This window comes from Mesoplodon bidens (genome assembly GCF_964165515.1).
Source record: "Mesoplodon bidens genome assembly, chromosome: 6".
In the NCBI taxonomy this organism is placed as follows: domain Eukaryota; kingdom Metazoa; phylum Chordata; class Mammalia; order Artiodactyla; family Ziphiidae; genus Mesoplodon; species Mesoplodon bidens.
The window spans coordinates 12,071,453-12,088,435 of NC_138162.1; the positions used below are offsets into that span (position 1 = coordinate 12,071,453).

General features: G+C 38.5%; 1 protein-coding gene across 5 annotated transcripts in view; it reads left to right on the forward strand.

The window, feature by feature from the left end:
• STRBP (spermatid perinuclear RNA binding protein) overlaps window positions 1-16,983 on the forward strand; it is a 69,141-nt gene that overhangs the window by 13,169 nt on the left and 38,989 nt on the right. For all 5 annotated transcript variants that reach the window (XM_081236297.1, XM_081236294.1, XM_081236293.1 and 2 more), the window contains 6 exons: window positions 125-269; window positions 7,898-7,989; window positions 8,525-8,620; window positions 9,755-9,866; window positions 10,542-10,639; window positions 10,838-10,949. In XM_081236297.1, coding sequence (XP_081092423.1) covers window positions 125-269; window positions 7,898-7,989; window positions 8,525-8,620; window positions 9,755-9,866; window positions 10,542-10,639; window positions 10,838-10,949 — 655 coding nt within the window. The remainder of the gene's footprint in view (window positions 1-124; window positions 270-7,897; window positions 7,990-8,524; window positions 8,621-9,754; window positions 9,867-10,541; window positions 10,640-10,837; window positions 10,950-16,983) is intronic.

A 16,983-nucleotide genomic window follows, 5' to 3' on the forward strand; every position in this document is an offset into this window, starting at 1 on the left:
AAGACTATTTGCTCTTTTAGCACAGTAATACTAATCGTTAATAACATTTAAAAACTAAGGGGCAATCATTCATTTTTTGAAATTTTAATTAATTGGGTATTTTTGAAATCTCTGTGACTTTCAGAAACTCACAGAAGAGAAATATCAAGTGGAACAATGTGTAGATGAGGCATCTATTATAATTCGGAATACAAAAGAACCCACGCTAACTTTGAAGGTGATACTTACTTCCCCTCTAATTAGGGACGAATTGGAGAAGAAGGACGGAGGTACACATGTGTATATATATATATATATAGATAGATAGATGTATATATATAAATATATATTTGTTTTGTTCACATAAGCACTCTCTTGAATGCTATGTTAATTCTGTTTTATGGATTTAAGAAATACCTGTCTTCATTTGTTTTACGCCATTTATAGTATTTTAAGCAACTTTATTTGCACAATCACTGTATTTTGCAAAAATGTTTATATTGGAAATATAAGATACGTTAATTCAAAAACCTGTGCTTATCATGTTGGTCTTAAATCCACTTTAATTTTTATACTGTTTTGGTGTTCTGTTTTACTTTGTCTAGTATTGCAGTGCTATTGGTATCAGCCAACCTATTCTGTGTGGCTTGGTTATTAGGTCTGATTTTAGGGTTAAATGTGGTTCAAAACAGTATTATTTTCAAATTTACTCACTTATTGTGTCAAGTTACTCATTTGCACATCGCTCTTGACTTCTAATAACTATATAACCTTTTAAGAATTATGCTTTGTCTAATTGCCTAAGTATAAATGTTTTATAATGTAAGAGATATAAGTTGGGGGACTGATTTTTTTTTAAATAAATAATCTTTAGTAAATTTCTTTTCTAGGAGGTTTGTGATCCTGTTAACATTTAAAATTTTATATATGTGGGAATCATGCTTTAAACTAACTTTCTTCTGAAGTTAAAAAGAATTTCTGCATAGCAATGCCATCATATAAAAGAGTGATAAATCCCTTCAGTTTTGAGAAGTAATGATGGAGCTGGGTTTCTTTTTTGATATTTTTATCCTTTCACATTAGCTTGTTACTGCCTCTCAGTCCTGTCCCTAGAAACTTGCCATGTGATATTTCCCGTGTGTCAGACCTTTGACCAACTGGCCCCTCCCTATCATGACAATTTAGAGGCAATGTGGCCTAACTGGACCAACGGCGGGGGGATGACTCCCTGTTGCTGTTTTTTCATCACTAGACATTCAGCAAGTTCCATTGCTTACTCCCCTACCTGAAATACCAGTGCAGCAAGAAGTATTGGTCAGTGTCTTAATTTATTTCAAGTTGATGATAAAGGAAGAAAAAGACACATTTACCAGAGATGTTAGAATTTCGAGTTTTGGCAGACGTGACTCAGGATTTCTTAAAGTAAAAGTGATAGACTCCTTTTGTAAAAAGTCTTCTGGGGTAACTAAAATCAGCTATACCATACCCGACGGATATAAACTAGACACATTTATGAGTCATAGTTTAAAATTAAAATGCATCCAATCTATAATTAGGTTTATGCCTGTACTTTTTTTTTTGGCTGCATATAGTATCTCTAACACCTCTGAAGAACCAATCTTAAATGGCTTAATTTCTTTAACAGCTTTACAGTTCACCATTAACTGTAGAACTATAAAATGATTTCTGAAGTATCAAGATAATTCTGTTAATTCTGGTAAGCTGTGTTCTCTTGACCCTCTAGTGTAAAACTAACCATTTCTAAGTATAGTTATAATTATAGATATTATTAAAAATTCTTTGAGTATAGAGAGATGAAAGAAGATTGAAGTTGCCAAAGGCTAGATTTGTCTAGATTTGAAATTGCCGAAGACTAGATAATGTTTGCTTGTAGCAGTAGACATCCCTTCCATTACTTTAAAAGTATCGAGAATATCAGGCTTCTTTTTCCCCATGGCTTTGTGCACTTACATGGGATTTTATCAGTTTTCAGTGATGCCCTTAAGCTTAGTCTGTTGCCTTTATAACTTTATGTTCAGAGAACCTGAAAACAGATTCTTAGAATATTGCACCCTTACTAGAAGACTAGTTATTACAGAATGGAATTTGTAGGAGAGTAGGAGAGTTATAGTCTCTATTCAGGGGGGTTGGGTTACTAAAGGATCCCAAGACCTCTTTATAATATGAATCTCATCAGGTGATGTTAGCATAATTGTGTAGTATCAGGTAAGATGAAAGAATCAGCTTGGATCTAATGTTTTACACGTTACTTCCTCTCCTTTTAAATGGCAGAAAGATTTGCTTTGCCGTTTTCCCTAACCTCACTGCCCTGTTGACTCACTTGTTATCTCTTATAATTTGCTCATTTTGTCTAATTTGGACTTTGTCAAAGTTTTGGTTTTTTTTTAATTTTTAATTTATTTTTGGCTGCGTTGGGTTTTTGTTGCTGCGCGTGGGCTTTCTTTAGTTGTGGCAAATGGGGGCTACTCTTCATTGCGGTGCGCGGGCTTCTCATTGCAGTGGCTTCTCTTGTTGCAGAGCACAGTCTCTAGGCGCACGGGCTTCAGCAGTTGCAGCACGCGGGCTCAGTAGTTGCAGCACATGGGCTCAGTAGTTGCAGCACGCAGGCTCTAGGGTGTGCGGGATTCGGTAGTGGTGGCTCGCGGGCTCTAGAGCGCAGGCTCAGTAGTTGTGGCATGGGCTTAGTAGCTCCCCAGCATGTGGGATTTTCCTGGACCAGGGATCGAACCCATGTCCCCTGCATTGGCAGGCGGATTCTTAACCACTGCGCCACCGGGGAAGTCCCTGTCAGAGGTTTTTGATCTGCACTAGCAGTTTTTTGTATTCCTGGGCAACTTTGAGGATCCAGTATAACTAAGCATTTGAGACCTGGGCTATACAATTCTGTAGGATTTGTTTGATCACACCAGATGGCTCCTCTCGCCTTGATGCAGTTCTTTTCAGCTGCATGGGGTGAAAGCACAAGATTCATTTGGGTTCCAGGAATTTCTAAGTTTAAGAGAGATCTCTTTAAAAAAATCTGCACTCATTTTCTTTCTCAGAGTTAAAAAAAATAGGCATTGTAACTTTGGGGGAGACATTTTCCTATAGAATTTCAATTTCTCCCCTCCAACAAAACAGACAGGCTGTTCACAATACATACCTTATGTCTTTCTCTTCCCTCTCTTCACTTGCCACATATTTGGGTAAAATGAAAAAAGGGGAAAAAAGTCTGAGAGCAGGCAGAACTGGAGGACTGGGGCAGGTGAAGAGCATCACACTTACCTCCTCAGGGTTGTCTCTGCAGAAGTGGATCTAACTGCTCGTTTCACATCACTGTTTAGATTTTCAGTGGCCAGAGTACATAGTGAATCTCTTTGGTATGGTTTACTGTTTCACAGGTCAGAGTTCTCTGGTGCCGTCAGTCTTTTTTCCATATTCTAACCCTTTACTTGAAGGCCCTGTAGAATAACCATTCCCCATAACTACATGCTTCCTGCTAAAGAAGGCAAGGGGGAAAAGCACAGGCCTTGGTGCCTGGCAGCCAAGTGTTTGATTCTTAACTCCATTAACTATTACTCTGTGACCTTGGACAGGTTTCTTTATTTTAAAATGTGGATAGTGCATACTTTAGAAAGTTGTTTCATGAGAGAATTTATGTAATGTAACCTGTATGATACTCAGCACAAAGTGATTGCTTAGTAAATAGTAGTAGTTACTCAGCTTACTAAAAAATGTCACAGCACAAACTCATCTACTCAAAGTGCCTTGAGTTCACAGTGAGAATAATGTATACATGATAGGTCTGAAGAAGTGAATGTAAACACAGTTAAACTCGTAAATAGCCATTGAAGTGTAGTATTGGAATCAGTATACTGTATTTGCTGCAGTGCTAATAATGAGCTGTCTTACTATAAAGTTTATGATTCATTGAGACAGGTATCTTTTTCCCTACCTCTGTCCTTTATCCCTAGCACCTGGAGTGGTACCTGATACTTAGTAGGCAATCGAAAGAAAATCTGTTACATGCATTTTTGTAGCTAGCATATTATCTGATCAAATAGAACTGTCTGGTATGCAAGAAGCATTAACAGTGGACATCTCAGAATTCAAGTAATATATATTGAAGATTTAGCTTTGTTAAGGTATTTTATAACTTACTGTGTTATAAGCACTTTCTCATATATGATTTATTTGAACCCTCACAACAGTTCTATGAGGTAGATAATTGTCCTGTTGTATAAATGAAGAAAGTCTCACGTTTTACCCATCTCCTCTGACTCTTAAGTCCAGTTACTGTCTAGGATGATCATAGGAGCATCTTAGCTGATTTAGTTATTCTGAGCATCACACAGTCTAAGCTTCTTTTGGTGCTTGTGATTTTAAACCAGAAGTATATTTGCTATGAGGCTGATAAATCCAGCTGCTTATTGTATTTACAGTGCAATTTGAAACCAGGTGGATAGGGAAGCTACAGAGGCACTTGTGGCTAAGGCTAAGATAAACCGCAGCCCTCAGTATGAAGGTAGATTCTCAGGGATCCACAGAGAAGTTGCCCAAGAGTCCCTTTTCCATATTGGTGCCAGTGTGAACTTCTGATGCTTTTTTGGCAGAAGTTCGCTAGCATGAGTCCTCCTAGGTGGAAGACCAGTCCAGAGATCACAACTAGGATTTATAACAATGCTGCAGGCTTTATTTTCCTGCCTTCCCCAGCTGCTAGACCTACATTATCCAGTGCAAACCTGTAGCCACTATCTTTCCAGTGGCCCACTGCCTACTGAGGCACTGAAGAAAAGTGGTATCTAGTGAGTGATGTTTCCACCATAAATTAGGAGAACAGTGCTCTGTTTTACCTTAGTGCTACATTTACCTGTTCACATTGTTGTGGCCTGAGATTTCACATGGGCAGTGACTTGAAGCATAATGTCTGCTCTCCGCAAAGCCTCAAGGAATTGGGAGAAGGGACTGCCTGGGTATCTTCAGGCTACCCTGGAAATGCTGTCAGCGTGAACTCAGTAGCTCAGCTTCATTCAGCTTCATTCCAACTTTGAAATGTTAAGGAGGCCTTCGTGATAACCCAGCTTGGTTATTTTACCTTTGAAGAGCCCAGGTTCCAGGCACATAAATCCTATTTAACACAGTCATGTTCTGGCTTTTCCCCACCCCATCTCCAGGCTAGTGTTTTTGTGAACGGACAGAGTTAGCTTGCATGTAAGGGATGGAGGGAAACTAACCAGCGTTTCCTGCCATACGGTGTGTTTCTGGTCACTGATCTAACCTCTAAGCAAATAAATGAAGTTAGGCATGATAGACTTCTTTTCAGTGCTTCCATTGTTTAGAATGTTTTATGTACCTTCATGCCCTGATACCAGGTTACTGAGCAGTGAAGTTTTTAAAAAACTGTTTTCTTTGCTTTTGTCATTTTTGTTGCCATCCCCTATCTGTTTTACTGGTCACTGTAGGAAAAAATGAAATGGCTCACAGTTCCATTGTTTCTAAGTTAAAGACTCCAAGATGCCTTTTTATCAGAAAAGCTTTGCTTCCCCGCAAAATTGAAACACCTATGGTAAAGTTCACACAGAAATGTTAAACTTGAGGTTCTTCTTTGAGAAGCAGCAGTGTTTTTCCAGCAACAATTCTGTGATTGCCACGTTAAGTAAGTTATTTTTTTTTAATGACTGAAAATATAAAAAACTGTATGTAATGAATTATATAAAGGAAATAGGCAAGCAGGGCTTATAAGTAGCACTGCAGTGCCATATAAATTTATATAGTTTTAAAATAAGAAACTTTGAAGAAGATAAAATGAGGTAAATGATTACGTCTCCTCTGCTGTTTCCCACCTCATGAATATTGAAACATTTTGGATCTTTTGACCGTTTGACTGTCAGAGCATGAAGAAAAGAAACATGCCCCTTGTGATGGTGATATAAAAAGGAGTCCGGTGGAAGTCTTCTGTTCACTGCCTGTCCCTTTCACCTCGTTTTAGTAGAATCTGCTGCCTCCAAATGTTGACTGTCTGTAGCAAGCAGATGTCAGTATTTTTATTTTTATTTTTTAGTAAGAATTAATGGATATAATCTGACTTTGGGAATGAAAGAATTTGTCTAAATATTTTTGCCATTAAATAAAAATGTCTCTGAGGTGATGAGCAGATGTTAATTACAAGCTCTGTTCACTGGACAAAAGTATCAGAAAGTTCAAAAAGAGTTGTTTTGCCTTGTCTTTTCCTATCCAAACTTCCTCTGACTCACTCCCCTCTTCCATTGACCCTCGGCTTCCAAATACTCCTACTTGATACAATGATAGAATAAAACTTAGTTTAACTTAAATATTGAAGTCCTAAAAAATAAGCACGGTCCATACCTTTTCTTGGGATTACATTATTTAGCAGTCAGTCAACCTTTGTCATGTCTAACTTTTAAGAGATTCTAATGGTTCATTTACAGTAGTTTGTGCTACCTTGTACGTGAGCTTTACACAGAAGCTTGTATTGACCACAGTTAAACATTTTCACATATAAACATGAAAATGAGTGAGTTGTATGCTTTGTGTCATTAACAAGACATAATTAAGCAAGGCCAGGAACTAGATCACCTATGAAATAAGTACCCATAGTATGTTTGCTTATGTTTATAAATAAAAACATATTAACAGTTCTTTTTGAGGCTTTCCATTTTATGAGTAAAAAGGGGTGATGAAATGAGACCCTGTGTTTTGAATTTGTTGGCAGAGATTAATGTGAAACAATGCAAGTATCTGCTGTAGAGCTCGCCTGGTCAAAAAATAAGTGTGTAGCACTTCAGCCTTTACATGTTGCAGCCAATAAGGAAAGCCCACATAGACATACTGCTGAGTTTGTGACTATCATGATTATACCAGGAAGGAGTGTTGGTGGACTTGCTAAGAGAGTTCTTAAAAGAGGATGGTGAATATGACTTAATTGGATTAGTCAAAGAATTGTTCTCCAAGAAACATTTGTATGTTGTATGCATTTAAGTAATGCACCAAGTCTTCAAAAGTTAAAAAACCCACTTCCTAGTGGCTTAGAGGAAATAAATTTGGCTGTCTAAACGTGGATTTAGTATCTTGTGACATCTTCTCGAATATGGATATTTGTCACTAATCACACATTTGAGTTCTTAATTTTGCTGCTCTGGGCCATCTAATCCAACTTTGAAATGTTAAGGCAAGTCAAATAGTTGTACTTAGATAGTATTCTTTGCTGCTTTTTGAAAAAAAGCTATGTAAAACTTGAAGTGTATTTCAGTGTTTTTCATATTTGTAGTTTTAATAATTTTGGTTTAGAAAAGAAATAATTAGAAAACTCCAAGGTAACTGGCAGAGTTCTCATCAGTGGGGTAAAGTTTCTATTAATGGTTATCTTGTTGGATGAGTTTATTCAGTTGTGAAAAAATAAAATTGCCATGCTCAGTGTATTCTTAGTATATCTCAAATGGATGACCTAAGAGAGCCCTAATTTTCCTTAAGAATTGATTAGTGATTAAAATCCCTTCTGTAGTGAAAAATTGTTATTGCTAGTGGTCCCAGATTTCCACTCTTTGTCCCCTGCCAAAGGAAAAAGTGCTATGTACCTATTTTGTGCCCTGTGATGTTACATACATGCTTAATAAGATCCCAGATTGTATGTAGCGGTGGTCATTGATTTGTTTACTGAACGAATGCCTTTGTGCTCCTGTTGTACTTGGGTGCAGAATGGCTCAGTTGACTATTTACTTAAGTAATCATAGTGCACATAATTTAAAAAGAAAGCAACAAAGCCAAAACCTGAAATCTTCTGGGAGTCTTATTAGTTCACTCAAATGCTGCTCTTCTTTTTATTTTTATTGTTTGGTAATTTGACAGGAACCCCTTGGTCAAACTGTATCTGTCTCTCTTTATCCCATTTTCCCATTAGAAAAGGTTGCGATGAAAGATCCTCCGGACTTATTGGACAGGCAGAAATGCCTGAACGCCTTGGCGTCTCTTCGACATGCCAAATGGTTTCAGGTTGGCTCTTTGTTATTATCTTCTTGTTACCGTAGCCTTGTGCAGGTTTCATTGGGAACACCTGCCTCTTAATGGTTTCTGTGTAATATGTAAAACGGGGGTGCTCTCTGCCTCTTAGGGTTATTGTAGGAGCAAATGCTTTAATTTAGGTAAAGTGCCCAGTATAGCTTCTCCTGTAGTTAGTGATATTTAATTATCACATAATCCTTTTTGGCTTAGTACTCTGAATTTCAAATGATAGCTTATAAAATCCAAACATGGGGTGAGAAAAGCTAAAAGTTCAGACAGAGTTGCCTGGAAATGGGGTTGCCATGAGGCTATAAAAGTGACTTTAATAATATGCTTCCTTTACTTTGAAACCTGCCTTTCTAAACCATAATTTTACTACTCTTAAGAACTTGATTTTTTTGTTACTTGACAACTTATGAATGACTAACTAATTAGTATTCATTTTAAAGAACCTGTCCGTGATCAGTGTCCTTAAAATGAAGGGTGGATTTCAACAGGGATATTGGAACCGTTTCGTTTGTTTTAGGCAAGGGCAAATGGATTAAAATCATGCGTAATTGTCCTCCGAATTCTGCGTGATTTGTGCAACAGAGTCCCCACATGGGCACCATTAAAAGGATGGGTAAGTACTTAAATATGATTAAAAGCAAATTCTGAAGCTATAGTTAGAGGAAATCCTGTAGAAATTATGTTACTGTAAAATGGCTATATTCTGAGTTAGCTAAGATGTGCATTATCTATTTTTGTTCTGGAAAAAAATTATGGATCTTTTTATATGAATTATTTTTTATGAATATAACTTGTCTCTTCTACTTGATCATATTCATACTATACAGACTGAGCTATTTTTTCTGACAAAAAGTTTCTAGACCTGTTAAAAGTGAGTGTCTTCCTACACTTTACTCTTCACTGATGGTTGAGTATTATTCACCTACTGCCCAGGAAAGCCTGCTTGACTGGCACATTTCTCTTTCAGTGCTACTTCCATTTAAAGTAAAAATTACCTGGTATACCAGTATAAGGCTCCCTTACCCTCTTTTTCTTTCTCTTTGAGTATAGACACTTAAAAATAAGTTCATATTAGTAACTGAAGTCAGGTGAATAGTACACTTAACTGTAGTTTATAATGTGTATTGCCAAACTTACTTAATTTGGAAATTATTATGCTTGAACCAATTAAGACCCAATAAAGAACATTATAAAACAAATAAAGCTATAAAAGGGTCATTTAAAATTAATTTAGCAATTATTACTTTGATATTGGCATCGTGAGTTTTTAGCTTATTAAATATGGAGATTTGGTCCTTCTTTAATTCCAATTGTAATAGTTGGGGCAGGATGTCTGAAATGAAGTCTTACTGTGGTTTGAGTGCTTCCTAGGTTAAGTGGGAGATAGGTGGGCTGGGTTTGAATACTGATTATTTATTGGCTATTACTAACCTATATGAAGGCTTGTTAAAACTTTGTTAAGTCAATTAGATGACTGCAGTTTCTTAAGTAATCCTTTCAGGGTAACTAAAAATAAAGTTTTGGTGACAAAATGTCTTCTGAATATATTATCTCAAAAATGGTTGATTTAAACACTCTGGCCGGGGTAAAAGTTGATAATCAAGTGGGAAAAGTTAATTGGGCCCTAAATGTTAAATGGACTTTAACCTTTTTGGCCTCCATTGTAGATAGAAATGTCAGCTCACATTTAACTGGAATCCTTTTAACACTTGGTGCATGTACTAATTTGTAATTTAATATCTTCTAGCCACTAGAGCTTATATGTGAAAAGTCTATAGGTACTTGTAATAGACCTTTGGGCGCTGGGGAGGCCTTGAGACGAGTAATGGAGTGTTTGGCATCTGGAATTCTACTTCCTGGTAAGGGTTTCAAACTCTGGAGGCAGAAGAATCAGAAAAATTTATTTTAGTTTAGTTTTCTATTATGTGCTAAGTTTGTCCTCTGCCCAGGGAAATGATGTGTAGGAGTTGTTTTGCTTGGATTTTTAGCAACTAGAATGCTTGAATGTTGGAGAAGTGCCATAAAACCCTCTCTCAGTAATTGTAATTTATGTTTCATATGTACTAACATAAAAGGTACTAATAAGATATTGTGTCTACTATGAATTTGCTTCACCTAGAGCTTTGAATTTGAAAATGTTTATGTTGAGTTAAAATGTATGAAGTTCATTCTGTTTGCAGTCTGGTGATTAATTTGGAAAAATTAAATTTGGTCTTATTTTCCATATGTAATCCCTTTAAAGATTTGGGATGATTCATCATGCCATTTCTAAATTCTCAGAGTTAAAACCCAATTTTGACCTTAGATATACAAGTGACTTCTAGTAAAATAAGGACATTTATATGCTAACATACTGAAAATGAGTGTCCTTTTTACTCCATTTAAATTGAGCAGATTTTTTAACCTCGTTCCTTAGTTTTTTTTTTTTCTTTTTCTTTTTCTCTCCATTCTTTACTTTCTATTTTGTGTTGGTTTATTGAATTCTAAACTCAGTTCTGAATGATACTTGAGTTTTTCTTTTGCCTTTGCCAAAGGGGGTCCTGGTCTTCATGATCCTTGTGAGAGGGACCCAACAGATGCCCTGAGCTATATGACCATCCAACAAAAAGAAGATATTACCCACAGTGCACAGGTATGAGATGGGCCATATCACTGTGGTCTGTTAGAGGGATATCATGTAATTTATTTAAACACTTTATTCTTGCCTGCTGTTAGGGACTTTTGTCATCATAATAATAGTATTTGATGAATGTGTTTTTAGTTAGATGTTCTAAGGGATTTATGAATGAAACATTTGAAATTTGAATAAATACAATCTTTTGTTCTTTAGCATGCACTCAGACTATCAGCCTTTGGCCAGATTTATAAAGTGCTGGAAATGGACCCTCTTCCATCTAGTAAGCCTTTTCAGAAATATTCCTGGTCAGTTACTGATAAAGAAGGTGAGTGTGCAAGTTTTTTATTGGGGTTGGATGTGTGCAGTGATGGAGATGGCCATGGGATGCGTCTCTTGTTAGAGCTGAGAGAACTTAATTTTTCACCCAAGTCATATAAGAACTTAATTCTTAACCCAAGTCATATAAGAACGTTTATTGGTTTTCTTCCATCCCATTAATGACATCAGCTTGCTGTCATTTATTCTTATTAGTGACGAACTCATTTGGCTATGTTGATCATATTCCATTACTGCATAGACTTAGGGACAACACTTTGAGAACCGCTGGTCTGAGGCAAAGAGAAAAGTCACAAACGAGGAGGAGACGTTGTCACGATCACTCATCGGTTTGATGATCTTGTCATACTTGGAAGTGTTATGTAACCAAGAAAGAGAAAACAAAAACACAGAGGAGGAGAAAAGTGTATTGGAAAATTCAGGACTGTCTTCCATTTGTACTAGTCTGTGTGAACTCAGATTAGAGTTTCAGCAGGAAGAGTACAGGCGTTAGGGTCAGTGTGACCTGGTTCCAGTCATAGCCCCCCTGCTTACTAGCTTTAGCTCTTGAGCGATTAGTTCATCACTTTATGTACTGATATTATTCCAACTTTATTGGCTGTTGTCAGATTAAAATGCTCAATTTCAGTGCCTGGAAACAGTAGATACTCAAATGCAAATCCACTTACTCTTCTCATTATGCCACAAAAAACATTCCTCCCTCCCTCCCTTCCTTCGTTCATCTCTATTTATACTAGAAGGTGGGATGTTTAACACCATATTTTCACCTGGGATAACCCACCTACCACAAATGATATTATTCTAATAATTTTTATATGACAAAAATAGTGCAATGGCCCAATCTATTTATTTAAACACTGGAATTCCAGTGGGTCTAAAGACTTTTCATGGAGTCCACCAGATCAAAATTATTTTATAATAATCCTAAGGCTTTGTTTTTTTACCCTTTCCACTCTGTCTTTCATGAGTGTACAGTTGTCTAGAAGCTGTATATGACCTGTGATGGCATCGTCACTCTGATGGCTAATAAAATTTTTTGTATATTGCATTAAAATTTTTTTGTTTTAACTTCTAATGTGCTAAATATTGATAGATATTACCCACAAAACAACGTTTTTTGGGTGCTCAGTAATTTTTTAAGAGGGTAAAGTGGTCCTGAGACTGAAAAGTTTGAGAATCACTGCCTTACACTGTAAACTCCTCAAGGGTAAGGAATCCTGCAGACCTCACCACATAACTATCACAAAACCGATGCTCAAGAAATGTTGTGGAATGAAAGCTATTTTCTTCCAGAGGGTGCTCACACAGCAGCAAAGAATTTTTGAAAGAGATTCACATAGCCATGTCTCTGGATTGAATGACTGAATAAATATATAATAAACGATTGAATAAATATATCTCAAATATATGTGTAGATTCTTATAATTAATAATGAAAATTTTTATTTCAGTCACTGAATTCATAGCAGTTCTTTTGGTTTTGTATTTTTTCTTTCTCTAGATAGTAAAAGTATATCTATTGTTAACGTGACTTAGTTTTTTTTTGTTTTTGTTTTTGTTTTTGTTTTAACATCAGCAGTCTTTCTCAAGAGTTTGGGAACTGCTGGTCTGTCAATTTATAGCTTAAAATAGAACCAGACAGTTGGTGTTTCCATTTGAGCCCTGTCAGTTACTAGCTGCATGACTTGGGCAGGTCACCTACCCATTCTGTGCCTTAGCTATAAGATGAGGGAGCCGAGGTCATTGCCTCCAGACACTTGCTGCAGTCTTCCTCATACTTTCATGTTTTTACCACCTAGCCTCCTGACAGTTGCTTTTAAACTTTATTCTTAGAATTCTTGGTGATTTCAATATGCATTTAGATGATTTTTTTTTTCAGAATTTTGACTTCTTAATTCCTTGACTTCCTCTCCCACAAATACCTTGTCTTCTGCCTTACCTCAGGCGCCCATTCTGTGGACATATCCTAGACCTTGTCTTCAATAACTGTACCCGTGCCCTCTCCCTAATTCATTATCAAGAATCCCACTTTGTAAACCGCCTCTCATCATCATACTGTCAGGAGCAGTACTCCTGCTCCAGTTCTCGACCCTCACCATTGATTCTGTTATAGCCTTTCCTAGTCCCTCTCCTTCCTCGTGTTCTCACTTCTGTCCCTTCTCTGCTTATATTCACGTGGCCCGTCATTAATGATCACGCCCTAGCATATACCTTCACTTTGGTGATCCTCTCTTCCTGGCAACTCTGGTTGAAATCCAACTGTGTGCCTACACCAGGTTGTTGGACATCGTTGGAGAAGAAAATACATAGTCATCTTAACTGTCTTCCCTTTAAGTTTCAGACGTTAACCTTAGGTAGACTGTTTGTGTTGGCTGGAAATCATCCTGTAAAGTCTAGGGTTCCCCAGTTTTCCTAGACAACTGTTGCAAATCTTCTGTCATTTCACACTTCCCTCCCCAGCCCTCCCTCTCGTCTGATGACCTGATTTGCTGGAAGTACTCATGTGCTTTGCTTTCCAAGTCCCTTGACCGAATAAAGACCAACCTTTCTACTTGTCCACTAGATCACATTCCCTTTTGTCTACAAATGGACATTATTCTAGCAGTTCTTTCTTTTCTCACCAGCATCATTTCCTCCTTTTCTGCTTTTCTACTGGATCATTCTCATCAGCATAAAATCCTGCTATAATGCCTCCCATTTGAAAGACAAAGCTTAACTCCCCCTTGATTCTGCAGCTTCCTCCCATTTCTCTGCTCCCCTTTATAGCAGTACTTTCAGAAAGAGTGGCCTATTGTTTCTTTCTCCTTTTCCACACTTTCTTTAAAACTTATTCTAGGGGCTTCCCTGGCGGCACAGTGGTTAAGAATCCGCCTGCCAGTGCAGGGGACATGGGTTTGAGCCCTGGTCTGGGAAGATCCCACATGCTACGGAGCAACTAAGCCTGTGCGCCACAACTACTGAGCCTGCGCTCTAGAGCCCACGAACCACAACTATTAAGCCCACATGCCGCAACTACTGAAGCCCTCGCTTCTAGATCCCGTGCTCCGCAACAAGAGAAGCCACCACAGTGAGAAGCCCACGCACCGCAACGGAGAGCGGCCCCCTCACCACAACTAGAGAAAGCCTGTGCATGGCAACGAAGACCCAACACAGCCAAAAATAAAGAAATTAATTTAAAAAAAAAAACTTATTCTAATCAGCCTTTCTTCCTTGTCACTCTACCTAAGTCTCCTGTGACCTTCACGTTATTACGTTCGGTGGTTAGCTTTCAGTACTCATCTTAGGCAGCTTTTCAGCAACATTGGACACAGATGAACACTTATTTCTGGTATATTTAGTTACCAGATATAGCACATATATATAAAAGTATAAAATATGTATCATTTAAAAAGTAATTATTTTGGGCTTCCCTGGTGGCACAGTGGTTAAGAATCCACCTGCCAATGCAGTGGACATTGGTTTGACCCCTGGTCCGGGAAGATCCCACATGCCACGGAGCAGCTAAGCCTGTGCACCACAACTGCTGAGCCTGTGCTTTACAGCCTGCGAGCCACAGCTACTGAAGCCTGCACGCCTAGAGCCTGTGCTCCACAAGAGAAGCCACCGCAATGAGAAGCCCACGCACCTCAACGAAGAGTAGCCCCTGCTCGCCACAGCTGGAGAAAGCCCACGCACAGCAGCAAAGACCCAACACAGCCAAAAATAAATAAATAAATTTAAAAACAAGTAATTATTTAACAATTCCATATAATCACCATCCTAGTTAAGAAACAGAACATTGTCACCTTCTCAGAAGCCATTTATTTATCCTGTACATCACCTCCCTGCCCCATGAACTACGATTCCTGATTTTTTGATAATCGTTTCCTTGATTTTCTTTAAAGCTTTTCCACCTTTGTGTGCTTTTTTAAACAATTTAATTGGATATTGCATAGAACTTTTTAGAAATGGAATCATACTGAGTTTAACCTTTTGTGACTGACATCTGTCTGTCCAGCATTGTTTGGGATATATTCATGTTATTGCATATAGCTATAGTGCATTTTTATACCTATATAGTATCCATTATAAATATACTACAACTTATCCATTGTGCTTTTGAAGGACACTAGGATTCTTTTTATTTTGTGGCAGCCACCCACATTGTTGCTGGGAGCCTTCTTACTCATGCCTCCTGGAGTATAGATCCAGGAGTTACTGTGGGCCAGTATATGACCTAGGAAGTGGTATATATAGCAATTTATGTTCCCACCAGCAGTGTATGAAAGTTCCTGTTGTTCTGTATCCTCAGCAACATTTGGTACTGTCAGACACTTTTCTTTCTTTTTTTAAAAAATAAATTTATGTATTCATTTTTGGCTGTGTTGGGTCTTCGTTGCTGTGTACAGGCTTTCTCTAGTTGTGGAGAACAGGGGCTACCCTTTGTCGCGGTGTGTGGGCTTCTCACTGCGGTGGCTTCTCTTGTGGAGCACGAGCTCTAGGCGCACCAGCTTCAGTAGTTGTGGCATGCGTGCTCAGTAGTTGTGGCTTGCGGGCTCAGTAGTTGTGGCTCGTGGGCCCTAGAGTGCAGGCTCAGTAGTTGTGGTGCATGTGCTTAGTTGCTCCGCGGCATGTGGGATCTTCCTGGACCAGGGCTCGAACCCGTGTCCCCTGCATTGGCAGGCGGATTCTTAACGACTGCGCCATCAGGGAAGTCTGTCAGACACTTTTTCTGGCGTGAAATACTACTTTTTTTTTGACTTCTAGGTCATTACTTTATCTTGGGTCTGCTATCCCACTGCCCTTTCCTCAGCTATCTTTGTTTTTCCTCATCTTCCTGATTTCTGAATATTAGTATCCCAGGGTACAGGCCTCAGACCATTTCTCTTTATTTACACCCATTTAGACTCTTTAGGAGATCTTATCTAGTCGCTTGTCTTGAAGTACCTTCTATTCAGTGAAGATTCCCCAATGTACGTCTTCACTCTAGACTCCCAGCCCTTGACCTCAGCCCCAGCTATGCAAGCGCCTCCTCACTGTCTCCACACGGGTGTGTAACAGACATGTCAAACTTAAGATGTCCTGTCCTTACTCTACTTCTCATCTGTTCTTTCCATAGTTATCACCATCCCAGTCTTTGGAAACTCTATGCATCTCTGTGCTCAGGCCAAAAACCTTCAGCCTTGCATCTTCTCTTTCTCTCACCCATATCCGAGCCGTCGGCGCGCCCTGGCTGTTTTATGTTCAGGGCGTGTCCAGCATTCAGCTGTTGGTTCACTTTCTTCCCTGCTGCATCCTGGCCTGCACTGCTGTCGTCTCTTACCCTTGTTACTGCAGCATCTTCCCTCTCTGGTCTCCCTTTTGCCCCTCTTGTCTGCTCTCAACAAAGCAGCGGTCTCTCTTCGTTCCCCTTAACATTTTATCTATAATGACAGATGCATAGGAAGTTGCAAAGATAGTACAGAGAGGTCCCGTGGACCCTTCACCTGGTTTCTCCGAATGGTTACATCTTATGCAACTCTAGGAGAACATGGAAACCAAGAAATTGACATTTATACAATGTACGTATAGGTTTTATGCCGTTTTATCACGTGTGTAGGTTTGTGTAACCACCATAGCAATCAACACAGAACTATTTCATCCCCACAAAGATCTCGTTTATGCTGCCCCTTTATAGTACCATTCCTCTTCCCACAGTCTCCCCAAGCCTTGGAAACCACTAGCTTTTCTCCATCTCTATAAGTTTGTTATTTCAAGGATTTTATGTCAGTGAAGTTATCATTATGTGATCTTTTGAGATCCTCGTCCCCCAACTCAGCATAATGCCCCGTGGCCCATCCAAGTTGTTGGCATGTGTCAATAGTTTTGTTCCTTTTTGCTGTTAAGTAGGATTCCGTGGCATGAATGAGTCAGAGTTTGGTTTAACCATGCACCTATTGTAGGACATTCTGTTTGTCTCCAGTTTTGGGCTATTACAAGTAAAGGTGCTGTGAACAATCCTGTGTAGGTTTTTGTGAGCAATTCACAAAAACGTAGATTTTTGTG